Raw genomic sequence first — 27,943 nt, forward strand, 5'->3', positions numbered from 1 at the left:
AAAGCGGCAACGCTAAACACTAATGGTGTCAGGGATATACATAAACATGGAATTCATAAATGAAAATGAGTCATAACATCGGTAAATACAACAATGTGAACATTTTCAACCTAAAAGTGTTACATATTTTGGTAATTTACACATAGATAGCTTCAGGGATACGTATATAAAATTGCTCTTGTTTTTTCAGAGCTTCCCTTTTTTTTTTACCCCATCCCAGCTTAGACTGGGGCCGCAAAGGGCAGAGTTAGTGGCTCAAAGGTGATGGGGAACAAAGGATGGATAAGGCCACATAAGTGAAGGGAAGAGGGGTGTGAAATGCACCAGACATCCACAAATTGAGAAGATCCTCTCTGCTGTCTTTGCACGATGCACGTTTAAAACCTTCAACGAGGACATAGTGCACATAGAATGCACCCCTAAGAGCTGCAAAGCAGCTACACACAGTGTAAGACCTTAGCAGTATTGCTGGGCACCTGTTGAGAGTGCACTGAAAGGGTTTGAATACGTTTCTTGATTTGTCATGCTCATCAGTAAACAATTGCACATCAGGAAACGGAGTAAAAGAATGTTTATGCTTTTCACAGATATTCAGAAAATCGAGGAGACGGCACAGAGCCACTGCTGAAGCACAGGAGGTGTTTTAGCCTCAATGCTTTTGGCACTCTGTTCCCCTATAAGCCGCCATGGCAAACATCAGACAGGTTAAGATCGCTGCCCGGCTCCTATCGCATTCTTCCCTCTTTCCTTCAATCTCTCATTTTGCCATTTAGTGATGGATAGGCTTTTTTTTGGGGTTGGTGCAAGGCTTCGCTGAAGTAAATTCTTTTCTAATCCGGCTTTTGTCACCAGCTTAAGTGGGTGTGGGGTGAAAAGTACACCCCTGTTGGGGAATTCAGGGTTGGTTGTCCGAAGCAAAAGAGGAGAGAGAGAATGGGACTTGTGTAAAAGGAACAGCGGTGGAGACTTTTAAGAATTTGGCGGCGACTCAATTGGAGCTACAGGTTTATCAGTGACAAACATTTTGAGATACAACTGTAACAGAGTGAATTTAATTAGTGAGCATCTTCAATATTCTGGAGGCAGATAAATTATGAGTGAAGTGAAAATGAAAAGTGAAGTACAACAAGATTCACTTAGTAGTCAGACTTCTGCTATCGTCCATCTACACCCTTTGTAGAGTTAATGTTTTTTTAAGGAAGAATAAACAATAAACACACCTTTGACATACATATATATCACATTACTGTATAAAGTTGTTAAAACAAACATGTTAGCATAAGTCATTTGCACATCCAGCAAACATGGAGCAATATCAGCATGTATTTGCAGTTGTGCTTTGGCCGCCTGATAAATGAAAGTTAAATATTCACTCTCCTAAATACCTTTCTCTCAAGCTGCTAAATGTGACACTACTCTCTGACGTTGACTGTCTGCAATCTATTGTGCAGATGTGTATACAAATCTAATTATACTGCATCTTATTCTACCGTCTTCTTTCTGCAGAGCAGAAGTAAAGCTTGGTTGTGCTGATGTCAGCTAGAAATGAGTGTTGGATGAGTGAGTAATCTGCAGAATGTCCCTGTGGATGTGCCATTTCAACCAGACTGGATGGGTCATTAACCATTATGGCAACGGAGGCACCAGCATTCAGCAATGCAACATTCTGCTCTCCGGCACATGAGATATCTTTACACAGCAGTGCTATCAGCTTACCTTATAAAAACAAATACATCTGGTTAGAATGACTCTTGATTTATATTAGGAATTAACAGCTATGATAAATATATTATGTCCTCGTCCTGTCATTTTGCCTTCGTATTTATGAGGCATTCTAAAATTAGAAATACTGATAAAAGGAAGCCCAACAACACACATTAACTCAAATCCTCCAACATATGGATCTAGTTTTATCATTTGAAATGCAGCGCAGACCATTTTGACAAAACAAGAGCACATTTACAATTCCAATTTCAAATATGCCGGGCTGGACATCGATTTTTCAATTGGAGCCGGCTGTCTCTCTGACCTCAGCTGAATAACAGAGGCTTGTGTGAACAGCAGGTACACAGGTGCCGATTGTAATATCAGTAGCCTACCAGGCAGACTGGCATCCATAAACAGGTCTATCCATCAGGCTGGTGTGTTGCCTTTGACACGTGTGTCAGAGGCAGACGAAGGGAATAAATGATGGAGAGAGGGGATCAATCAAAGGAAGGGAGGGGAGGCACCTGCCCCCTGACTGGCCCAGTCAAACCCAGAGATGGAGCATGATGGAGGGGGCTAGGCTCAGGTGCAAAGAGGGGGTGGCAGCTCTTTGTCTGGAGGTGCTTGGTTAAGTGTGAGCCGGGTCTCGGCCACAGTGGTCTGTGGTCGTGTTGAGGTCCAAAGTCAGGTCACAAACGGAGGGATAGAGAGAGGCCGAGCATGTTTACTGGTGAAAGGAGATGGGGTAGTTGTTTGTGTGCTTGTGTCGGAGGGAAGAGCAATTGGAAGGGAGACATTAGTCATCATTAGGTGGCGAGATGACAGTGTCTAATGGTTCTTTATGTGATTGCCAATGTGGCAATCGTCTTTCCTCGACCTGTCCTACCCGGTTACAACTCACTACAGAGATTCATACCTGCTTTGAACAAGATGCACGGTTTACATCTCGTCGAGGCTAAAAAATAAAATAAAGACTTACGAGTCTGCAGTCATGCTACCTGTTCTGTGAGGCTATACTTTGTCACAAGGTGCTTCGAGCTAAATCTTTGTTTAGCATGTTAGCATGCTAACATTGCTAATTAGAACTAAACACAAAGTACAGCTGAGGCTGAAGGAAATGCCAATTGTTTTGAAGAACTTAAGTATTGCATTGATTCAAATGTCCTGATGATGGCGCTACCTAAAAAGTTGAGGGATTATAAAAATTATTACAATTCATCCTGCAAGTGATGATTGTCTGTATTGATGCATCCAATAGTTGTCGTGACGACCCACTTAAAACCCCAAAAGTCAAACTTGTTGTGGCACAAGGGGAAAGTCAGAGTATTACTACAGTTAATTAGGATTCATCATCTGGAAACCATGAATGCCTGTGCAACATTTGGTGCCAATTCATGTGATAAAGTTTGATTAATATTACTGGATAAGCAAAAACTTTGACCTGATGGTGACCCTACATGAATATTCAGAGGATCGTCAAAGACTGAATGACTCATCCTACGGGGACCATGAATGTCTGAATGAAATTTCATGGTTATCCACCCAATAGTTGAGATATTTCACTAAAAACTTAAAGTGTCAACCTCACTGTTAAGTAAAGCATGGCTTAACTCACAAAAGAAAAGGAATCATCTTGAATTCTGCACATGTATTTCTGTTGATCTTAAAGTCTGTCAATAGGCAAATTCCAGAGGATATCTGACAAATACGAGTACAAAGACCAAGCGCAAAAGGATAAGACATGTATTTTGGCTTCTTCAAAGCTTTGAGGCCCATCAGTAACAAGTCTTCGTCCATCAGTCTTAAACACCCAACATATGGCCAGGGGACCGCTGACCTCATCCCTACAGAATGAGTAAGGCATCGCTGATATAACCTCACTCAAACAACTGGACCGTAATACGAGAGACTATATCACAAACATCGGTGTAGAGGAGGTGGCTATGCATTTCGTGTTAGGGAGACACAGATAAAGCTAAAGAGACAGTAAAAAAGGTAGCAAGACTTTACTGCTCTACTGGGGAACAGAAACTCACTTCAGGAAGCTTTAAACCTTTATTTGGCCTTATCTCCTCTAATTGGCCTAAATCATTTGTAATTGTTTGCACATGTCTTTATGTTGAGCAGCTCCCGAAGCTCGGACTGTGACTTGACATAAGCAGTGAGTCAAATCGAGAGGAGCAGCATGATAATAATTGGGTTTCCTGATGACTGGATGAGCCAAACTGGGCTGCGGGGAATGATGCTTGTGATTAAACTGACCCTGGATGTTTAAGATTCGAGGAAAGAGAAAATCAGGGAGGAATACATGACGGCTGCGATGCTGACGAGTGCGTCTCCGGTAAGGAAATGTTTCATGTCTCACAGGTGCTATAATCACTGTACCTGGCAACCAGGGGGGGACAGACAGGGAAATAGTGAAGGAAAGAGAAAGAAGGTCATCCCAACCCATCACTCCGCCGGTTGTTGTCGCGGTGTGGCTGAGCGATTTATTGACCATCCCAGGATGCACTCTGTCAGAGCGGACGAGGAGAGCGGAGGGAATGGATGGTGAAGCGGCATGAAGGAGAGACCAAGGGAGGGAAGGAGGCCAATATGAATGAGTGAGAGTGAGGGGATCCGTTTCCTTGAGCTCATTGATAATGACATACCTGCTTGGGCTGTCCGTTAGTCCTATAGCACACACTACTTAGGCTCTAACTGGAAAATCAATAGGCTCCTCTCTCAGAGACCTCTTGCTGCCATGGCTCTTTGTGATTGGCAGCTGCAGCCGAAGGTCGTCCCTGGTGACCATGAGAGTTTGGTGGAGCGAGCAAGGGGAGGGGGAGGGGGGGTGATGCAGTCCCAGCAGTTTGACACTTTAGGGAGAGCTTAACGATATGGGACTGGTTGCTACATAACACCGCGGTGGTTCTCTTTGACTGAGAGACCATCCATTCAGCCACTCCAGCTAACCCCGAGAAGCCGTCACCACCCCACTAATTAGAGTTACCAATGTCTTCTCAACGGGGGTTTTATCATTGCGTAGTCCAAGGTTGGACACTGACCTTTAGGAGAAATTTACTGATGTTCTTTCCAAAATGTTTTTCTATCTGGCCTTTGGCTAAAACTTTTTGGAAACAGTGTGGATCTCCACAGGATTCAGAAAGAGCAGCACAGTTAAACTTCCATCAGCCGGGTTTTACAGGTAATTACAGCATAGAACAAAAACTATGAGGCAAAATAACAGATTCAAAGTAAGAGTACTCCAACATCGTGTGATATTTGGTTTAGAAGAGTGTACACTTACTGTATATCATTGTAACATACCATTAGGTGCATGGCATGATTTTTTTTTAACAGTCTTTAGAAGTACCTTTTTTTCTGTGATTGATTTTCACATCGTTGAGTGGCTCAGTAAGTGATCATTTCAATCATTTCTCCATCAATTAATTGCTCCCTAAATGCTAAATGTGTCCCAGTAGCATACTAATAAAGTACATGCAATGTATTACAGTTGACAATGCAACATTTTGGAGAACAATTACGTGTACTTTTCCTTTCTATACTGACATGAGTATACAAGTCAAGTCACAACTTCAATCGGCGGCTTAAACATTTGAAAAGTTCATAAATAAATAAAAACTTTTTCAATATATTTTTAACTTACTTTCTGTATTTTTCAATATGTTGCTGAAGCTGTCACACCATCCTCAGCATTTTCACTTTTTATTCTACTTTGTCATTTCCAGTGCGTGATGGATTGTGGGACATTGTAAATCAAAACCACAATCAGAAATAATATGACTTTAATGTGAATGCCATTATTTATTTTGCCACCGTGAAAGAACTACATACTCAATCCACAGGTAGAAAGAGTTAATAGTAGTCAGTAGTTTGCTATCTGGACACAAGAACAGTTTATACTACACTCACAGTGCAATGAGGATCTAAGGGAGGGTTCCTCCAATCAGGTTCTTACTGGTATTTCCTTTGACCAATCAGCTGGGAGTAGAGCGAATTTCACTTCCTCATTCATGCAATATTAGTAGTCTCCAGGAGTGGCTCTGCAACAATAACTCCACATGCAATATTGATGGCTTGTGTCTAAACGCAGAGAGGGAGCTGCTAAACACAAACACGCGTACCAACACACAGGCAACACACACATCTGCTGCGTGACTTCATCAGTTCTGCTATCTGCCGAGCAGATGCAGAGGCCTGCCAGGCAATTAGTTGCCTGCGATGATTTTCTTTGAGCCCTCTATGGAGGGAGCAGCTGGGTCCACCCGGGTTTAGGAGACAGCAACAAAATGTGCATCAAAATGTACTCGCTCAGTTCACATGTGTGCCGATGTCGGTCTATGTGCACATGTGCATGTGTTGTTAGGTACTAAGCCACTCTCCCAGCACCGATCATGTTTCCAGAGAGAGGAAAAGGGAAAAAGAGCATGTACCTAAAAATGCCAAGCCTCAACACAACCCCCCCTTATCACTCACTTGGAATTACAAAGCACACTAAGCCAAAACGGGAAAGGGAGGAAACTTTCTATTGCCTTCTTCAAATATCTTCTAATGTCCTACCAAGCCATAAAATATAACGTTTAGAGAAGTATTGCAAGGACCACGGTCATTGTAAGTATGTTGTATTTGTCACATGTACAGTATAGTACTGTCAACAAGTAGATGAACAAGACTGACCAAATTATGACTGAAACTCAAATTTTCTACAATGTTTTTTGACATTCATGAAACAGAATCGTCACATAAAAGGGAGCAAATATGTTTCAAATATATTTGAAAGACAAATGCCGTCTTTGAGGTTGTTTTACTGATTGTAAACCCTCTAATGGAAACAGTGTAGTGTACACAGTACTGAGCCACCTGGGGGTACTCAGTGTAATCTGGTAGGAGGGAGAGGGAAAAGAGGAATAAAGCACAGACCGTAGGACCGACGGCCAGAGCAAGGACAGAAGAAGAGAAAAACAAAAGATGAGAGGCAGTGAGGTTACTCATCAGCTGGCAGAGATTTGCACTGGCATGGACACTGTTTTGTGCTCGGGAGGGGATCACCGTGGAGTCGTCACACAGACTCAGATCAAAGAGCTCTCTGACAGGCCCCTGATCTTTTCTCCAGTCAATATTAACCAGGGGGGGGGGAACTCTTCAGGAACCACAGATAATTCTCAACGTTTTCAGTAGATAAAGGGCACAAAGAAGCAGCAAGAATGTATGAATGAATGAGGTGGCCTTTGTCATTATTGTATATATGCTTACTATAAAAAGGGGAAAAGGGGAATATTTTGAGAAGAAATAGATGGAATAAAAAGTAAAAACTATCCCAAAGGCCCCCAAAGTGTGCTGACCCTACTTCTGTTTTCCACCTACGACTGTAAGGCACACGAAAGGTACATACAGTTTTCTGAGATAAGGCTGACCTTTACATTTTAACTCGTAAAATAGATCTCATAAAGTCCACTGTATCCAGTCTATTCTACGTTGCAATAAAACAAAAATGAACACAGTTACACAGGAACATGTGGTTTGAAAGTTACACCAAAACTGATTCATTATGCGTTTTGCCTGCCGTTGTAGATTTCATTAAATTACAGTTAGCATGTCCTTCATAATATTTGGACACTTGCTCTCCAAGTCGATTAATCTCTCAGGAGCTGTGAGCTCGGTAATAAAGAGTAAAATCAAACAGACATTTTTTTCTCAGTTACTTCTTTCGGGTTCTATCTTTTTCCTAATTTTTAAACATTAAGATAACTCACGTTTTACTTGAGTAGGATGCGGAGGAAAGGAATGCCAAATCTTAGTTTAACTAAGTAAAATTTAAATTATTTATTGAAAGAAATTCCCAATAAGTCAACTGTTGCTTTTCTTGCCAGAGTTTCTCAAGATACTCCAGTAGTTCTAGGAACAATATCCAAATAGATGTTGTGCGTCGCTTGTCCATTAAATCCAATAGTCAGGACACACAAGCCAATGCTCGTCAGTGATGTTTCACCTTGAATGTTTTTTCTTGGTGGGGAAAACTAAAGTTAAATTAATTATTCTAGATGGGCAAACAGTCCCTGCCAAGTCAAACCTAATAACAGAAAACTGTGCAGAATATTTGAATGTTATTGACATATGTTATATAATAAAATATATTGCATAGTTGGCTACTTCATATCAGTAAATGGGTTTCTGGAAATCATTGCTGAATCAATATTGTGCATTATGTAACATTACTGCTGTAACAAGTGTCACGACATTCATGCATATTTTATTTGTATTTAATTTGCACAAATATAGCGGTGTTTGGTTTCTATGGCCTCTGGATTGCAGTTTCAACAGGCGGGATGCAGAGAGAAAATATGAAGACATTTTTCCATATAGCTATAGGTATACAGTTAACCATATCGTCTGTGATCAAGACTTCCAAGGAAGCAATTTAACATATTACAGACTGAGGTGTCATTACTGTAGGTCTGATTTATTTTCTGAAATTATAAGATTGGACTATAGCCTATGGAAAGGTTTGAGCCTATGTCACTATGATAGTGAGGAAGTGACAGGTTTTGCTGCTCAAGAAAAGATAATCACTTGAAATGACAGCACGTATTTAACATGAGCCTTTAAAGAATAGAGACTTAAAAGTAGCGGGAAAAACTCCATTTAACTCCATATAATTTTACGCAAGAGCTTATCATGACTGCGACCTCGTTAACTGGAATAGCAGACACGCGTTAAAGGACTGCAAAGGTAACTGGCTGCAACGATACCTCGCCTAAACATTTCATAAGATTTTCACTCCGGATTATTTTTATATTCCCAGCCTGCTAAATATGTCTCGCACCGCAGCCGCTTGTCTGTGGGAGAATGTAATGACTTCTTTAGTCCTCCAACATGAAGTCTGGGTGACAAGGGGACTTCAATTACACCGTTGGAGAGACCCATGGTTAAATTATTCAGCATGGACAACGTTCAGGGCGATAAACCCACGGGCAAATTACCGCGCGCGCGCTCGTGTGTGTAGGAAGCCGCGGACACACGTCTTGTTTTCAGTTATTTGGCTCAATCCAAAATATCGACTGTGTAAATAACACTAAATATTCAATTTTAAATCAATTGATTAGTTAAAAAGGTCTATCTGGTGGGTATCACTAGCGTTCATTTATCTGATCGTTCCAGTTAGTTTCAGTCGCTCTTCAAGCGTATATCTGAGCCTATGCTGCAGGTGCACACACACAATTACTATTTTAAACTTGCATTAAAAAAAAGAAAGCGGCTAAACAATTTTCAACAGCACGACATATTTATAGTTTATAAAAAAAATATACAATTTTACGTGAATGTGATAAAAAACACAATCACAAAAGAATGAAAGGGATTTAGAACCGAACTTAAATTAGAATAAGTAAACAACAATGGCATGAATTAGTTGCATTAGTTGAATTTTTTAAGTTGTAATTCAATTTACAAATTGTAATTAAATTTACAAATAAAGTGACCAACTGACCATGTCTCGCGCTACCTGTCTAATTAGAAAAAGGGAAATCGCACGTTAAATAGATTGATAGTTATACATATTCAGACTTCTTATGATAAAAATGACATAGTGCGTAATGGATGACAATAAACGATACTTGCTGTCAATCAGAGAGAGAAAACGTTGCCATTACAGAGCCTTTCACATATGAGAAAAACACGGGGGAAAAACACTGAATTAAAAACGGAGAGAAAAAGAGACTTATAATAGTGCAAAGTTAAAGGCTGTCACTCATACACTCCTACTCCTCAGAACGCAGCGGGTAAATTACGCACAAAGAGCAACACTGAAAAATAAACGTTTTACTGCTGCAAGTCTTACAGAGTATACACTTGAATCTGCCCGTATAAACCTATTGGGCAGTGAGTTCCTGTGTCGGATTGGGAGCAGTCGACACCAGCTCCGCGCGCCCCGATGCTGCCGAAGCTTGACTGGAGCTCCTCGTGCTCCGATTGGCTGCCCGCACTGACAGCTCCGCACATGATTGCTGGAGAAGAAGCCCGACCCCTTTCACTCTTGCGAAAGGAACCATTCATAAACTACACAAGTCCAGCTCACAGCTGAGTGTGGACGAAAAAGTGAGCGGGGACGCAGAGGAGAGAATAAACAGCAAGAGGAGATGATGGTCACTGTAGGCGATGTTAGCCTTTAGCGTCTGCAGCCCAGGACCCGGATGGTGACCCGCACCCGCAGCCTGAATACGACTCTACCTATCGGTGCTGGAAGTGATGTTGGGTTGGACTGATATTTAGCAGGGCTAATACCGTTGCATCCCTATCCGTTTCCTCCTCCTCACGCTGACGTCCATCCGCTGCTCAAAGCCAAACAACTTTTGATATCACACACTTTTTCCTGCACGGCGAAGCGTCTGCCTCTGGCTGTACCGGTAAGCATTGGATCCGTCAACTTACTGCGACTCCCCGGTGTACAGCCCGGACCTCTGCCCGAACATGATCGCGACGCAGGCAAAGCTGGTTTACCAGCTCAACAAATATCACAACGAGAGATGCCAAGCTCGCAAAGCGGCCATTGCAAAGACCATCCGGGAGGTTTGTAAAGTGGTGTCGGATGTTCTGAAGGAGGTGGAGGTGCAGGAGCCCCGGTTCATCAGCTCCCTCAGCGAGATAGATGCGCGCTTCGAGGGGATGGAGGTCATCTCCCCCAATGAGTTTGAGGTGGTGCTTTACCTCAACCAAATGGGGGTGTTCAACTTCGTGGATGACGGCTCTTTGCCCGGCTGCGCGGTGCTGAAGCTGAGCGATGGCCGTAAAAGGAGCATGTCGCTGTGGGTCGAGTTCATCACCGCCTCGGGCTACCTATCGGCCAGAAAGATCCGCTCCAGGTTCCAGACTCTGGTGGCACAGGCCGTGGACAAATGCAGCTACCGCGACGTGGTAAAGATGGTGGCGGACACCAGCGAGGTCAGACTAAGGATCAGGGAGAGGTACGTGGTGCAGATCACGCCCGCGTTCAAGTGCACTGGGATTTGGCCTCGGAGCGCGGCTCAGTGGCCCATGCCCCACATCCCCTGGCCCGGTCCTAACCGGGTAGCGGAAGTCAAAGCCGAGGGGTTTAACCTCCTCTCCAAAGAGTGCTACTCGTTAACGGGGAAGCAGAGCTCCGCGGAGAGCGACGCCTGGGTGCTGCAGTTCAGCGAGGCCGAGAACAGGCTGCTAATGGCCGGCTGCAGGAAGAAGTGCCTGTCCGTGCTGAAGACTTTGAGGGACCGTCACCTGGAGCTCCCGGGACAGCCGCTCCAAAACTACCACATGAAGACCCTGCTGCTGTACGAGTGCGAGAAACACCCGAGAGAGACCGACTGGGACGAGTCTTGCCTCGGAGACCGACTGAATGGCATCCTGCTGCAGCTCATATCCTGTCTGCAGTGCCGCAGATGTCCCCACTACTTCTTGCCAAACTTGGACTTGTTTCAGGGAAAGCCTCACTCGGCCCTGGAGGCTGCTGCTAAGCAGACGTGGAGACTAGCGAGGGAAATCCTCACCAACGCTAAAAGTTTGGACAAACTATAAAGTGATTGTCGAGACAGAACCGAAGAGACATTTTGGGATAAAAAAACAACAACTTCTGAGGACAAATACGATTCTGCAACTGATTCTCGAAGCAATGTGAACAAAAAAAAAAAATCAGTAAGAAAAATAATGCAGCGAGCAAACCACAAAACCCTTTTTAAATGGAGCAATTGGGCCACTGCCAGAGAGAAAGTGAAGGTACATTTTCAGATAAATGTAATGACTTTCAGTTGTCTTCTTTAAATGTTTTCACAAAGTGAAGAAACTTTTATTTAAATATATGCACAAAATCGTTAAGTGAAAGAAAAATGTAGCGTGCCAAGTTCAATTTTTTTCATTATGTGACTTTAAAAGAAATGTTAATAAAATGTTGCAAATTAAATTACAACTTGGCCTCGTGTCTTGGCGTGTTTTGACAGCTGATATGACAGGCACATCTGTTGCATTTTATTTTTTGCTATTGTCTGATGAAGAGAATCATTAAATGATTCATTTTGACGAGAGACAGCTGACCTGGGATCAACACTGGGAAAAGAAAAATGGAAGCGTTTGCTACATTTAAAGAAGGAATGTGCACCGCCGACTTCAGGCCATACGCTATTTTTTTACAGTGACAGGCTCTAAAGGATTTTCGAATGAATGTAAATCAACGGACTCGTGTTAATATATAGGCCTGGGAGCATCTTCTCTGCTTTAACAGCAGCACGCGCACAGGGCCTGCAGACAAACTGAAGCCTTAACCTGATTAATGCAGAGGGTTTTAGATAACGCAGTGCTATCGTATACGACACCATTATTGTAGTTTTTTAACAATAGTTTCTAAAACAAAAATCACATTCAAATGAATGCACATGTTATTTAAATCAACATATTTAAATACGCAACTGTACATGTTTAAAAACAAATCAGATCATTTCATGCAGTGTTCAACTGAACAAAAACAACCACCTGTGGGTCAGCAGTCTCCCGTAGCTAACATGAAGAATTACCGATATTAGTCCAAATTTTACTTTATCTATTTTTTTAATCTCAGCCCTATTTACGTGCAATTTATTTATTTATTTTTTAAATCTGTTTACTATGAAACAAATCCTGATGATTACTAATGGTAAGGCATGATCCATGTGCCGTTATGTTTTACCCATATCAAGTTTGATCATTTGTTTATTTATCACAAAAAACGGGATTTATTATTCCCACTTAACAATATAAATGTTACATTTACTTTAGAAAATATTCATGAAGAAAAAACATGCGGTAAACAACATTTATTCCCCCATTTCATTTAAAATAGTCACATTGTAACTTCAGACAGACTGACAATACATTAATCTCGTCTTTGACACAACATTACCAGGTGTTCAACACACTCATATCTGCTTTTAAATGCATTTAAAATAGCACGTGGTTGTGAAACATACTGTGTTCGTCAGCCTGCACAGTATTTAAAAGTTCGAGCACGGCTTCAAAACGTTTGACAATTCGAGACGTGATCAATGGAGCTCGAGTCTCTTACCTTTGGATCGATGGCTTTGAAGCCCGGCTCGTCTTCGTCCACCTCGAAGTAGAGCTCGGAGGCGGTGATGGACAGAGTGCCCTTCACCACCACGGCCGGAGCCACCAGCTGAGCGCTGGTGCTCACGTTTACTGGGCCTGGAGTACAGACACATGTCGGTCAGAGAGACAAGCGCACCGTCCTCCTCTCCGAAGTGGAGGGGGATTCGCTGCTTTTACGCAGCAAAGGTAAACATATAAAACTCAACAAGGGATTACACTGAGCGGTTTGTTTGCCTGTTAGAAACACAGCGGGGGCCTTCAATCCTGCACGTGGTTAGTTAATACGGATGTTAAGATAAACACACCAAAGATAACGATCCTCTGGTTCTATTTTGAAAGTTTAGAGTGATTCTTACAGAAATAATGTTTACATACAACTATTTGTATTAGAGTTGCGGTATATTCAAATTGCTATACGGCTACTTCAAACACCGTCAGTAGTTTTTCTCCTGCATAGATAATCTACAATTAATCAATTAGTTCAAATTGAGCTAAGAAAAATAGCTGCCCACTGTATGATACATATCTATCCAAATAACATATTACAGGCCTATGTCTTAAAACTCACACTAAAATAAACGATAAACAGTGTGCAACTTTGCGACATAATTGTCAGAACTCGACTGTCAGTCAGGACGCATTGATTGCGGGCGGTTGAAAGAAGCTCTGTTTAATCTCTCATCAATCTTAATTTATGCCAGTATATGACAATGAGCGCCCGGCTCAGGGGAGCTGTGGGCTGTTAGCCCTGCTCGGCTCTGCACATATGAGCCATTGTATTTGCAGATGTGCGCTGCGGAGAACCGAGGCTCGGAGCCCGGCTTGATTTCCCTGAGCGCCCGCGCACTCGTGCAAACGGATGGAATACACATACATATATTTATTCATCCCTCTGCCGCTCGTGAACCCCGTGAGTACTGACATGTTATCCGTGGGTTGAAATAACATTTTTATTTATTTTTTTTTAGTTCCATTCAAGTCAAAGACATTCAATTACACCTGAAGCAGACAGCTGCTTAAAACGAGAAGCTGAAGCTCTCCCGACTCCATTCTCACAGTACACATCACTTTATTAGACAGCATTCAACGTTTAATCCTATTGTCCTCCAGTTGCGTTATTATAATAGCACTCTGAACCCCATTAATGCAGTTTAGTCTGGTGAGCGCTGTCACTGCACATACAGAAGAAAAAAATGCGGATTACACTGCAATCCGATTAGCGGACTAAATTATATTTAATTAGTAATCTTTAAATATCAGACGGCTCAAAGGCAACAAAGGACTGGCAACATCCTGAGCTGGATAAAGTATAATATAAGGTTGTGTTGACGTCATTTCATCAGGCTCTTGAGGGGAGGTTTTATTTAGGCTATGCTGCAGATAATGTCCCATTCCAGGCTAAGCAGTATCCTGGGATAAACTCATCTACTGCTGGACAGAAAAACATGTTTAGAGAGTTGCTGCTGTATGTTTGTGAAGCAGACCTCCAGTGGCAGACAGAAAACTGAAAATACTGTGTTTTCACAAGTACTCTGGTGCCATAATGAAAGAGCTGGGTAAGGCTTTCATTCAAGGCTCTTTTTGTTTTACTTGTACAGAAGGCTTCTTATCTAAACAACACACTGATATTAAAGTAAAACAGCAACATCATGGGGAAAATATGAAATCCTATGGGAGATGTGGTGCACAAGACAAAGTGCTCTATAACTCACTATTCTCAACAGTGGCACTGCATATGTAGGAATTTAAGCTCCATGAAAATGACAACGAGCATGTTTCTTTATTTTGTTTGAGCTGCAGGACAAACAGTGCAGCAGGAGGGGTGAGAGGGGAAGAGAGTGAGCCGTTCCTTTACCTGTTAAGTTCTCCAGGTCCTTCTCCTCCAGGGATGACAGAGTGTCATCGTCTCCGTCAAGCAATGTCTCACTCTCCGAGTTTTGATTTCCCAGAGCCTGGCTCCTGATGGACTGCTTGCCTTTGAGAACATCCTCCTCGGACACTGGAGGGGGAAAGGGGGCATTTCATTTTTAGTATTTTAAGTCATATGCATACAATACATAAAAAATAATTGTACCCCAATAAGCATTTTTTACTTTATTTCAGTGTGCTGTTTGATGGCTTTCAAAGTTTAAATGATCAAATGTTTGAGCAAATTTTATTTTTTACCGAAACAAAAACACCCGATTCAGCTTTTCTCTTTAAAAACAGCAAATCAAAGCAACCATTACAAACAATAAACCACGACAGTGGAAATATTATATTTAGATTGACTAAGTGGTTGTGCTCTAATATCAGCCATCAGCTTAATTTCTACCGTCTTTAAACTACAACCATAGTGGTGGTGTGGTAAATAAAGAGAAGGATGTCCATTCACATCAGTGATAAGCGTAACAACCTCACATCAAATCAGAATTTGAATTGAATCTATATTTTCAGAATTGCATTCATTTAGCACTCTTCATAAAACAATCGATTTGAGACTAATTATTAAAGTAATTCATGACTTTAGTGAAACATATCTTTGTTGGTTTTCAAAGCTTTTTCAAACAGAAAAAGGTCAGCTTTGTTATAAGTATAGCAGGTTTAGCCTCTGATAAAACGATTCACTAAGCACTGCCGTTTAACCTACATTCAGCAGAGGAGCCATGCTGACTTGTCATATTTTCAGACTTCTAGAGCTACGAGCAGGCAGACAAACTGAAAACACGAGGCAGACTAAAGACTGACATGATGCAAACCCTAAATGCATCAAAACAAAACACCATTTAACACAAAGATTAGTCAAACATTCATTTTAAAACAAAACGAGGGTTCACATACTGCCCGTTTTGATCTCGACTCAACATGACTTGAGGTTCCCAATAGATTATTTAAGAAAAAACGTTAATCTGCAAACATTTACAGAGCCCTGCATTCCCCAGTGGTGCATGGTGAGGATCCACAGACAAGTCCACGGCACAAAGACGAGCTGGCACGCCCTCCCTCTTTGTAAACATAGCTGGCGAAATAGCCGGAGCTTTCGCTGCTTCTGTGTACGTTTTCTAATCCCGCATTCTGGTAAAAGCGACACAGTTTTAATCCAGTTAGACGCTGAACACACATTTTTTTCCTTCATTATCACCTGAGATCAATTGCACTTCCTACAAATGCACAGCCGCGTCATGTGGCAACATACTTTGAAACTGCTAGAGGAGCTAGGATAAAAAATCTCTCGTCATGGAAAATATGCAGCTCACTGATATTTAGAATGGTCTTCCTGTAATTAAGCCTCCCTGGAGGATTCTTTAGTTAGCAGCACTGAAATTACTACCAGCTCCTCTAATACGTACCACATGCCATTGTATTCACACCAAGCAAGTGGACAGAAGCCTCATCACCAGCTTAAAATACAGAGATGTATCTGAACTTCTATGAATTTCACCGTCAACATGCTCAGCAACGCTCAACCCCAAGTACTGTACTGTACTACTAACATACAGTATTAAGCCTTACACATACAGTCTGACGCAACTCAACCTCGAGACTGGGCTGATACATGCTCCTTCTATTACCCTCAAGCACAAGTTATTAATAGTTCCTCACTATAATATACACTGAAGTAAGTGAAACTAAAATACTGACCAGTCAGCTGGAGTGTAGCAAGGAAAGCTATTCTGTTCATGTCACATAAAAGAAACGTGCAGATAAGTGACAGGCTACGCGCTAACTTCTCACTCTCTGTTCCGAAAGTGGAAAGTGTTTATTTTTTTCTTCATATAATTTGACAAGTCCGAGGTTTTGGCGGGGTTGTGTGTGTGTGTGTGTGTGTGTGTGTGTGTGTGTGTGTGTGTGTGTGTCTGGGGAATCATGCTGGTTAACTTCAGAGTACAAGCTTTTACCAGTTGGATTTAAAATCGAAATATGCAAGTGCATAATATGGAATTAGCTAAAAAATTAAGCGCTATAAATACTAAATAAATACAACATTTAGATACAAACTTGCAACAATCATTCACCTTATTAAAATGGCATTTAAATCAAATCGTAATTTTAAAAGACTACAACAGAAAACAATCTATGCAAAGAGCAGACGCGCCACATTGACAAAAAAAAAGTCGAGCAGGGCCCTTCAACCTCATCACTCATCACACGGGGAGCAGAAAGGTGCATAAATCCCAACAGGTTACACTTTTCCAAGACCCCATTTCCCGACTGAGAGGTTCAACTACCTGCTTATACAACTCAAGGCATGCATGGTCGCAGCAATTAAATTGTCAAAATTAACAAATTTGTTTTTAACGGGAGCGTAGCCAGGAGTGTGGTCATGAGGCGAGTATTGATTACCAGAACAGAGACATTAGTCTTCAGGTATTTACTCTGCCACCTCTGGAACACTGGCCCGGACCAGACCAAATCAATCCCCCAGAAAAGATGGTTCTTTCCAGGCATAAATACATAACGGCCTACTCAAGCCTACTGGCAGCCACACACACTCCTGTGGAAATCATCTTGGCGCAGTATGAATGATAACGGTTGTCCCTAACCCTTAACGCAGAAATGCACATTTTCTCCATGTTCAAATGCAAAGACATATTCCCCTCTTTTAAAAAAAAAAAAAAAAAAGGAAAAACAACACGTTTGTTACAATAGATCGCTCAGTAAAAAATGCTAAATATTTTCCATTGCTTCTAATTTTATGATCAAGCGTGAGATTTGAAAAGTGCAGCCACAAGTAGCAAGAAAATTAGGGTAAATTCAGGCTTGATCTTATACTAAATATTTTCTTAGGGGGAGAGACTGCATTTTCCCCTCTGCATCTGATGAATATAATTACAGCCAGATATGACCTTTGTGCTCCGTTTGAAAACTCAGCCCTGCATTCTCATCTTGAGCTGCACTTCCGTAACAAATGTCGGGTCGACTAAAACAAGACGAAAGGTTACATCAGAAAATGGATGCCGGCAGGCTTCAACGTCAAAGAGTTATTTTAATGATATATTCTCGTACTTCAGCCGGGCAGTATACTCTCCCGAGGTAGCGTACCCTCTGCCACAACTGGCTGCTGACTATTTTTACACAAACTTGGCTTTGAAAACAAATGTTTTCAGGAATTTGCCCCCCCCAGTGAAGAATAAACACAGCACATAAATAGTTTAGAATAAAATTGAATACCAGACCAAATACCTGAATGACGGAACACCGTCAACAGTTTTTCATCAGCTAAAGGAAGTCAACGACAGAGCATAAGTGTCTGTTCTCTGTCGTGAACTAGCTGAAGGGAAAACAAGGAGGAATTAAGATGGAGACAAAGTTAAATTCAGAGGTTTGCAGCAGAAGAGCAGCGACCAGCTGGCCTCGGCCTCCAGCTGCCTCCACACTGCAGCCATTACTGCAGACCAGAAGTCTCCCAGGATCCTGGGATCCCCAACACTTATTGCTTTTCAGATCACATTCGTATTGACTCCTGTCACACCATGCCATTTGTCTTCGGGAATGATGTCACATTTAAGGGGACTTTTGCAGGAGACACATTGAGGACGTTTTTTGGTGGAGAAACGACCGTTTACCGGAGAGAGTATTTGATCGAGCTGGTAAATGTAGCTCCAGCATGACGATGATTGCAAACCCTGGTGGTGTGCTGGATTTCTTTGTAGAAATGAGGGATTACGTGCACTCGAGAAGAGAAATGTGACTCCTGGTGTTGATGCAGGGACATGTGTCATTTAGATATTGTGGTCACAAGTGACTGCTGGGAATGTTAAGTTGCTCTCACACGATGTCTATTGAAAATCGGCACCTGTCTTTACAGGGAAGTGCACGAAAACAATGAAAAATTGATCGGCCTTGTTTAAATACTAAAGGAAAAAGTAATGAATGCTGTTAGTTTAAATGAGAACGCTGTACTTTGGGTAAAAGCAGAGTATTGGCAAAGTTGTTTTTTCCACACCATTAAACTGTTCCACGTCTTAAGAGTACAATGTGGACTCTCTCTTCAACGATGTTCGGGAGACTGCAATCTGTGTTTACTAGTCTGTTAATTAAGCTGAAGGACCAATACAATTTATCCCATTCAATCAATGACTTCATCGTAATTATACACCTCAAAACTCATTTTATTTAGAATATTCTCTTAAGTTTACCTCTGATCTAACAAACTATTCTGTAAACAAATGCATCAAAAAGCAAGAATCCCAAAATGATCTGAGTCGAACACAAAAAAATCTCAACAAGGGAACAAAATATAGGAGCGTGAATGCTACTTACCACTGGTATAAGCCACTGTTATGCAGCGAAGAAAAAAAGGACAGACAAAAAAAATCACATTTCATTTGATTCATAGCCACTTAGCTGAAAACTGAATTCCTGAGCAAAGCATGCTACAGATACAGTTGATTGTTAGTCCAGCTTTGCCTAATGGGAGGCAGAGTATGAAACTACCTTTGTGAAATCTAAATGAGGGTGCTGTTTTACGGCCTTGTTGTACAATGAATCTTTTATTGCAACGCAAAGACTAATTTGTATTACCTTGTACCTGGTGCTACCACCAAGTGAGTAAGAAAGGGAGTGCAACCAACAGGAAGGGGACTTGGTGGATGGGACTGACCGTGTTCGGCCGCGGCTTTGAGCGTAGCCTCTGAGTGAGTGGATCCGGAGGGGTTCCTGATGAAGCGACGTCGCCGCCTTAAATCGTCCTCCCAGTAGTCCAGGCGCCAGAACTCCCTCGGCCGGCTGCAGCGAGACAGAGGTAGCACATGTGTTAGCAATTACCAGCCAGCATGGTATAGCAGCACAGCATTAGCGCTTGGTCCGAGCAAGCGTACATAAAGACAGCATTGTGTTTGCTGGGTTTTTTTTTTTTACCCTCAGAATAACTCTTTAAAAACATTCCCTTAGACACAAGCTTGCGGCCCAAATCATTGTACTCGACAATGACGGGATCTCCATCTAAAGAGACTAAGGTGCTCCCTTTTTCATTCATTTTTCCTCCTCTCTCTGTGAGATGGTGAACTAAGCACTAAGTGCATCACAGTGGAAGGAGCAAATGCCAGCGTGATGATTTTCCACACACTTCTAGGGCACATGCCTCCATTCTAGGCTCATTTCAAGCCCAGCAGGATACCTCTTGTCAGGACTCATGGCTAGCAGGATAAGGAGAAGGCCATTACAAACACAGAGGAGGAGGAGGAGGGGGGGGGGGGGGGGGGTGGATAGCATTACCAATATTAATCAATGTCTACAGCACCCATTTCTCTTACCAATTCACCATCTCCCTTTACCAGGCCCAGTCAGTAAATCATTCCGCTCTCAAGGCAAAGAAAGTGTTAACTTTTAATGAGGAGTCATTGCCACATAGCATTGCACGTGTACACTGTGTACCTGTCTATAATGAAATATCTCTTCTATTTTTGAAAGTGGTTTAATTAAAACATAATGTAAAATATTCATTACCCCCATGGCTTGGAGGCACCACAAAGCGTAATAAAATCATTTTTCTCATTACATGTTTCTTTTTCAGTTTAAAGGGTTTTTAATTTGAAGAACTTTTTAGTGCAAAAACAAAGGCAGCACAAAAATCCACTCTTTTTAACTGTGAAAACATCTCATGCGTTAATGATTAACAACTCAGTTGGGAGGGAAAAACAACATGCGCTTGGGTCTTTAGTGAGACTACATCCCGACTGTGTGACTCAAGTCAAATAGTCGTTTTACTTCTACTAAATGTTCTCATGAGGAAAACACTTTTAGGAAATAAGAAAATCCTAGTCTAGGCTTGTCCTGGAGTTGATTTTGTTTGTATTTGTTCATCGCAGATATTCCTAAAAATCCACCCAAACAATTTGCTACGATTTCGTAAAATACTGTAAATCTTTTCAATTCTGCAGGGCTGTGCGAAAAATTAAAACACAACTCCAGCAGGATCTACGCTCTCATGAATCATACAGTAAGTTACGATTCGTGCTACCTAAAAACCATGTGGGTGCAAAATGGTTTTATATTCCATAGACTAACCTTTTTGAAAAGATTAAAAGCACAAAAAAAAGGTGCAAAGGTGGCAAAACTGATGTTACAAGAAGACATACTCAGATTTAATTGATTCAAAACATTTCTCAACTAATAAAAACAAAAGCATGACCAGGTTTATTCATAACTGGCTGCAGTGTATCCTGTGAAGGTGTAAAAGACACAGTTTATGGTTTCAGTGGCATAAACTATGACGGGAGAACCCCTCCATACTTTATGTGATCTACTCTTGAACGCTGCTCTGGCCGGGGGCTCCTCACAAATCTTCAGTTCAACACCAATGATCACACAGGGGCCTCGGAAAGGGAAAGGAGCTTTACGCAAGAAAATAAATACAATTTCCAAGCGGGTACTTTAAAACCCCGGCATGCCCTGGCTAATGAAAACCATTGATTATTTGATTTATCTGGACAGAAGAAAAATAATTCTGTCTCAAAATGCTTGAGGGCTGTCGCTGCTCATATCTTGAGTCCGTATGTAAATTCAGTGCATAGAAGACCATTGAAAGCACGATGTGGGAAGATGTTTGGGATATTTTCAAAACAGCATAAATGGAAATGTAGATTTTGTATATTCAGAGCAGTGAATCAAGAGTGTGTATGCGTGTGCAGGTCTGTGCAAGACCAGATTTCTCACCAGTGACAAAGACCCCGCTCCGTGTTTGTGTGTGATAGTCTCTGAACGCAAATGGCCACTTCATCATCCTGCCTGCACCGGTATTCATCTATGAAAATAATTATCAAGGTTGTGCATGGCGCACAGCTCCGAATCAGGACGCACTCGTCTCTCATCTCATGGAAGAGGGGGGGGGGGGGGTCTGTCTGATTCACACAATACACATTAATCCATCAGGAGAGGACCCATTGGCTGGAGTAATTAGTCAAAGCATTGGGGGGGGGACTGGCAGAGAGACCACCTCTGCCAGTCATATTCATCCAGCGTACAGGCGACAATGGAAGTCCTAATGATGGGGTGCTGGAAGAGGTGGACGCACGATGAAAGATACCTCGTCATCAATCCCCAATGAGAGCGCCGCCGTAACAAGAATGGAGATGTACGGCGCTATGCAACCCCCATACCGCACACTGAGTGTGTTTCCACAAGCACGATAAATTATTCAGAGCTCATCCATCCTCCTAGGGCATCCTTGGCAGAATTTACTGAGGCGCCATTCTTCAAAATATCAACAATTAAAATAACAAAAGGGTCGGCGTTGTGCCGTGGCTCACGCCGACCACTTGTGTAATTAGTAATTAGTTTGGTCATAAAAGGTGTCTGGAAGGCCGGCTCGTTAAGCCTGAAGTGACGGTTGTCTGATGATGAAAGCAGGGGAGAGAAAATCTGACAGACGGAGAGCGTGTTCTTTTTAAATCTGGGCAAAACTTTGATAGACAACACTGCAAGCTCTGAGTGTGTGTGTACTAAAGAGAATATGTTGGGCCTTTCTAATGTAGACCACATTGGCTACTGATGAATTAGAGTCCGGAAGAGGTTTATGTGAAGTAGTAAATAGTGATTACCTTTTAGTTTTTCTCTCTCTTTTTTTAAACATCTTTTGGATGCTCTTCAGGGCTCTGGAGTTGTACATTTGAGAAAGTTTACCAACACAGAGGACTAATGGGGAAGTTCAAGTTGCTCCTTTTATGCGGCCCTGATGCTTTTTCCCCCTAATCAGGTAACAAAACAGTTATGCCTTCAATTTAATAAATTCAACAAAAACCACCATCACACTGCAAGGAGACACACTGCTGGTTCAGGATTAATAAACGGCTTATTTGGAAAGATGAGCGTTTAGAGAAATGGAGGGACAAGTGAACTACATTAACGACGTAAACTATCGTCCAACACATGGGAGCTATTTACCCAAATAACTAGACGCACGTTCATTTGCAATATTGTATAAATCCCAGTATGATTTGTCAGTCTGTTACTATTACACCAAATAAAACATTAGATAAATACATACCTTAATCTTATACATAGTGTATATTTTTTTCTTTCCTTTGTTGACTATTACAGTATCCTCCTGCAGGATTCTTTTCCCTTGGGGGGTATTAAGGTTTAATCTTGTCCTAAATATAATACTAATCTGGCATTAAGAAACACAAATAAACAATCCCAATCCACTTTCAAGTCCTCTCTGTTAATCATCATATGTTATTGGGATTATCAAACGGCCAGTTTAAAGATGCTAATAGATTCTCTCTGCAGGTCCTGAAAGTTTCATAGCGCTGATATTTATATGGCACAATTGTTCAATTGCTGACGAGGACAAATAACCGCCATCCATCAAGATTCAATCAGACAGCGTTGTTTAAGAGACAGATGCATCGCTTTTTGTTGTTTTTGTTTTGTGGGGGGGGGGGGGGGGGGGGGGGGGGCAATTCCAGTTTTTAAACAGACACAAGAAACTGATATTAGACAAAGAAAAGCATCAGATATCCTTCTTGGCTATTTTATATCATTTCATTTGAATTCATCTTTTTAGGAAAGGTAGGACGGAGAGGTAGCGACAATATTACTCTATTTGCATGGGTTTCCTTTTAAAGCATTTGATGTTATGTAAATGATAAAATGACCTCTATCATAGCAAGCAGGACAAGCAGAGTGAATGTGCTTTCATATATCACCACAAGCGACGGTACTTCGGCACAAACAGTCATTCATAACCTTTCTGCTAAATTAATTTGGGTACAGTCAATGAGAGCCGCATATGCAGAGGACATTTCTCGCCTTCCTTATTCGATATTAATGCCAGTTCCTATTGGCAGCCCTCAAATTGCTCAAACATTGCTGCTATCCCCAAGATCATTTTGCTTTGATTTGCATAAACCATGTGTTTAGAAGAAACGGGAGAGCAGCGATAGATTGAGGATTTGTCATGTTGAGGACTGGTTGCTTGAGCACTGGCTCTTTGTCAAGCGGTGGCAGCGATCACATAGATGCCATCTCCAGACTCAAATTAAAATGAAACAGGACCAAATACCTTCCCACTGAAATCGTTTGGCATGATTAAGTCTTGCCGAAGTGATTTTCTACATGTGCATTAATGCTGTGCCTTCCCACTCCAATGAGGTTTACAGGGGCCCTTCTACATGTGCGTATGTTAATTCACCTCAGCTAATGTTGTTGACAACATTTACCAGAGGTAATGTCAGGGTCACAGACCCGGCAACGTTTCCATCTTATCCCCTTAAATGACAGTGCATGGGTCATTTTGCCCATCCTCATTATTAATCCCAGGATTGGATTATTTAATTTGTCTGTTTTTAATATGAATTTAAATAACGTGATCCAACACTACAACAGATCGGGGATGAAGAGTTGTAAAAACAGATTGAGTAAAATAGTATGCACGTGATTAGAGAGACGAAAAAACAATCTCAATCTGAGATGTGAGCTGAAGAATTCAGCCACACAGACAAAGTCCATGTACATTAACATCTTTTGCTTTCATATCACTCTTGTTAACTCCCCTTTCACAAGAGTGCACACTCTCTCATTACCGAGACAACATAAGCACCCACCACTCCTCCCAATTAACTCCAATTTATCCAAGAGCTTTCAAAAAGCGATCTGGAAAAGAAAAAAAGAAAGAAAGAGGGACTGATATTGCATCGCTGCAACATCGCCGGCTTGCGAGGATCAAAGTACTCCCATGGGTGGGAGGCAAAAGGCTTCAGACTCCCCACAATGCAGTGCAGCCAAATGAAATAATGCAAATCGAGCCCTAATTACCACCAGCTTAGTGCGCAGCTTCCAATTAGCAGCAATTACACTCACAGTGTAAATTCACCAACAGAAAGCCAGACAATTACACACTAATTATATCAGATTTCATGGGAGGTGAAAGAGAAAGCATCGTGTTTTTACTAAGGTAGTAAATATTGACCAAAGAACAGAATGTTGCAGTAAAAAAAAAAAAAAAGATCTTATTGTTAAATGTTAGAATAGCTTCCCGGTTTGCATTATTAGAATTATCTAAGCATCACTACATAATAAATAGTGTATACACACTCCCCATGCTGCATCGCTGAAGTGGTACCATCTGTATTTTTGATATAGGGTCACATTTCTCCTGTGATTTTGACAACATGCATTTAGGGCCATTTATCACCACTACTGCGAGGTAATGAGGGCATCCACTGGACCAGAGTTGCATAATTCTGCCATTACTGGCCCATTGTAATAATCTTCTGACCTCTAGCTTTCAGAGCTGAACTTGAACGGTTTGACAAATCTGAACACACACACCAAACGTTTCCAACACACACCAAAAGAGACGCACACAGCGGAGAAGCTCGCGGTCAGCTGACATTGGGAGTCGAAGGAGGACTTCTATTTTTGTGAGGGGCTTAAATCTAACAGCACACATTAGTCCATGTTTAACCTTTATCACCTTAAATGTCGAAACCAGTTCGGGATCTCACTTTCAAATTAACTTAAAAAACACTTATTTCGGAATGTATTGCTTTTTTTACAAGCAATACATTCCAGCTTAGTTTACGATTTTGAAACCACAGAAAATTGGTAATTTCACTGATCTTTCTTGTTAAGTATACAGTTTATAAAACAATCTCCATTGAACTCTGTACTAGTCTGTTGTGAGGCCTGCTTCAGGACAACAAGGCTCGACAATCTCATCAAGCGAGACTGTGCTATTCATGAGCACCTCCTTCTCTCTCTCCATCATACGGCTGTGCCCATTATACAGCACTTACATAGCTCTGTGTGTGTGTGTGTGTGTGTGTGTGTGTGTGTGTGTGTGTGTGTGTGTGTGTGTGTGTGTGTGTGTGTTTTAAGTGCAGTAATTCCTTTGCCAGGTGATTGAGACGATCATATAAACAGAAGTCTGACTAACTATTATGGCGATGTAGTTAGCTCTTCATTCGAGAGGGGGAAACAGAGCATCAGCGCTGAATTTTAAATAGTACATTTCTTTCAGTGAATCATTATGTTGCTGGTATTGGGGGGTTATGTACAGTTTAATATTGCCTCGTGAACCCTACCTCAGTCAGAATTTCAGCTTGATCACACGGTTTAAAATGCTTATAATTGTTTTAGACTTTGTAAAGCTACATTCTTATTCTGTTGACTTTAACCTTCCATCATTCCAAGTGTGCATCTATAAATTCTACACAAAATCCCTCCAGCATGAATAAAATGGTCCGAGCATCCATCATCAGTGTCAGCTCTTAACATCACAGATCTCACACATTGAACTCCTCGGGTCTGATCCTCTTGAGGTGTTGCTGAACTTGAACTCAGACACAGGGGTGGGGGGGTGTATCATAAATCCGCAGCTGAAGATCTATGAGGAAAGGATGATCCTCAGTCTTCCGCTCTCTTCGCTGCGCACGTTGGTATTTTATGTGGCCTTTTTTTTTTCCTGCTTTAGTTGCTCGAGAAAGAGCTGGATTCTAAAGATAAAGGCCATTTTTTTGGCAAATGCTGAAAGTAGCAAAATAAATGACCTGCTGGTACCGGGGTGTAATTACAGCAGCTGGAAGAATACCAATCTATCACGAGGACGGGGGAGGAGGGGGCTGACACGCTGCAAAGGTTAGTCAAAGGAGATAGCCTTTGACTAACTACTGGACCCGGACAATCGATACTCTGCAGATATTGCATCCAGGGAGAAAGGAGGGGAAAAAAGCCCTAAAAACTTCCCAAATGGCTTTTCATTCAGATATTGATCAGCACCCTTTTATCATGACCTTGTTCCACAAAGGCCATATACTTTCTTAAGGGTATATGAAACTCATAAATCTGAGAGTTGCTACAGAGTCACACTGGGCCTGTGAGCAGCGAGGCAGGGAGGCAGGATGGTGTAATTGGTCTTTCAGGGATGGCAGCCCTCCTTCATACTTCATAGGAAGGATTCCATTAGCTTTCTGAGCTGCTAGGAAGACGACGAACACTACGGACGGCGTTAACGCGAAGAAGCGCGTCTGAAAGATGTAAAAAGGGTATAGTATAAATTGGTCACTGAGTCATATTGCTGCTAAGTAGTTTACAGCAGTGGCTCACCACCTAGTTACTTGTACCCCAGAGGGGACTTCTGTAGCAGCTAATGCTAAGCTCATAAGAATAAATAGGAATGATCTGGTAAAATTCACATATTTGTGTGTTTAATAAGGAAAATAAACAAACAAATAGGATCACAAATTGATGTGAGGCTGATCTCAAGTATATTTATTGTTACAGTAACAAAAGATTTACCGGCTATGATGCAGCATCCGCCTCAAAGTCAAAAATAGCTAACAGTTAGATAGAAGGTACGATTGCTCAAATGTAAACATGCAAACTACATCAAACCTTCCCAACAGGATCACCGTTTCGTATCAGGACAAGCTCCACAATTAAATAATTAATTGTTATAACTGACATATTTGGAAAATCAATGGAATCAAAACTAAATCGATAAATTCCTGCACTAGAATTACCGCCTCGTGGTTGTATGCCTCCGTCTGTTTAAAATACCATCACTTCATAATTTCATCCAATACGAAATTTATGGGAAATTGTCCTAATTAGCGTGTCAATTCTTGACTTATGGTCAAATGTTTGTTTTTTATGAGGTCACAGGGACCTTTTAACACCAAATTCTAATCAATTCACCCTTGAGTCATGGGAGACATTTGTGCTAAATTTGAGGAAATTCCCTCCCGGCATTCCTGAGATACCGTGTTCACGTGAATGGAACGAGACGGACGGACTGACAACCCAAAAACATAATGGCTGGCACGGCGGAGGCATTAAAAAAAAAAAAAAAAAAATCATTCACTAATTTCCACAACAATGGTTAAAAGCACCAGTTTTAACTGAACCACTTGCCTTTTTCTCATCATTTTAAAAATGATGCACAGAGTGTAATTTTTGAAATCTCGGTCTGACCTGCAACACTTAACCACGCGAACATGTGGACATCATCAGCCGTTAATATGTTCCACCATGACACGTTGTTACTATTCCTTACAGCCCCAGCCACTGTACTGTATATACAGTCGAGGTAAATGTTATCATTAAGGCTATATTCTATTCCATATCCATGAGCCAGACTGCACGGTAGGGCCTTCGTGGCACGTTATTTTATGTAACTGATGGATCGCAAGTCCGTCAAACTGGA

The 27,943-nt window shown here is 41.6% G+C and overlaps 2 protein-coding genes across 4 annotated transcripts in view; one reads left to right on the forward strand and one right to left on the reverse strand.

The window, feature by feature from the left end:
- Positions 1-27,943, reverse strand: part of lrba (LPS-responsive vesicle trafficking, beach and anchor containing) — a 176,545-nt gene that overhangs the window by 57,334 nt on the left and 91,268 nt on the right. For all 3 annotated transcript variants that reach the window (XM_076091417.1, XM_076091415.1, XM_076091416.1), the window contains exons 37-39: positions 19,397-19,521; positions 14,669-14,812; positions 12,773-12,909 (exon numbers count right to left, since the gene is read on the reverse strand). In XM_076091417.1, the coding sequence (XP_075947532.1) occupies positions 12,773-12,909; positions 14,669-14,812; positions 19,397-19,521 (406 nt within the window). The remainder of the gene's footprint in view (positions 1-12,772; positions 12,910-14,668; positions 14,813-19,396; positions 19,522-27,943) is intronic.
- On the forward strand, positions 9,758-11,684 carry mab21l2 (mab-21-like 2). Its single transcript, XM_076091418.1, has one exon. The coding sequence runs from the start codon at positions 10,177-10,179 to the stop codon at positions 11,254-11,256; it is 1,080 nt and encodes a 359-aa protein (XP_075947533.1). The 5' UTR covers positions 9,758-10,176; the 3' UTR covers positions 11,257-11,684.

The sequence above is a fragment of the Anarhichas minor genome, unplaced genomic scaffold (genome assembly GCF_050575085.1).
Source record: "Anarhichas minor isolate MPS153535 unplaced genomic scaffold, ASM5057508v1 ptg000014l, whole genome shotgun sequence".
Taxonomy (NCBI): Eukaryota; Metazoa; Chordata; class Actinopteri; order Perciformes; family Anarhichadidae; genus Anarhichas; species Anarhichas minor.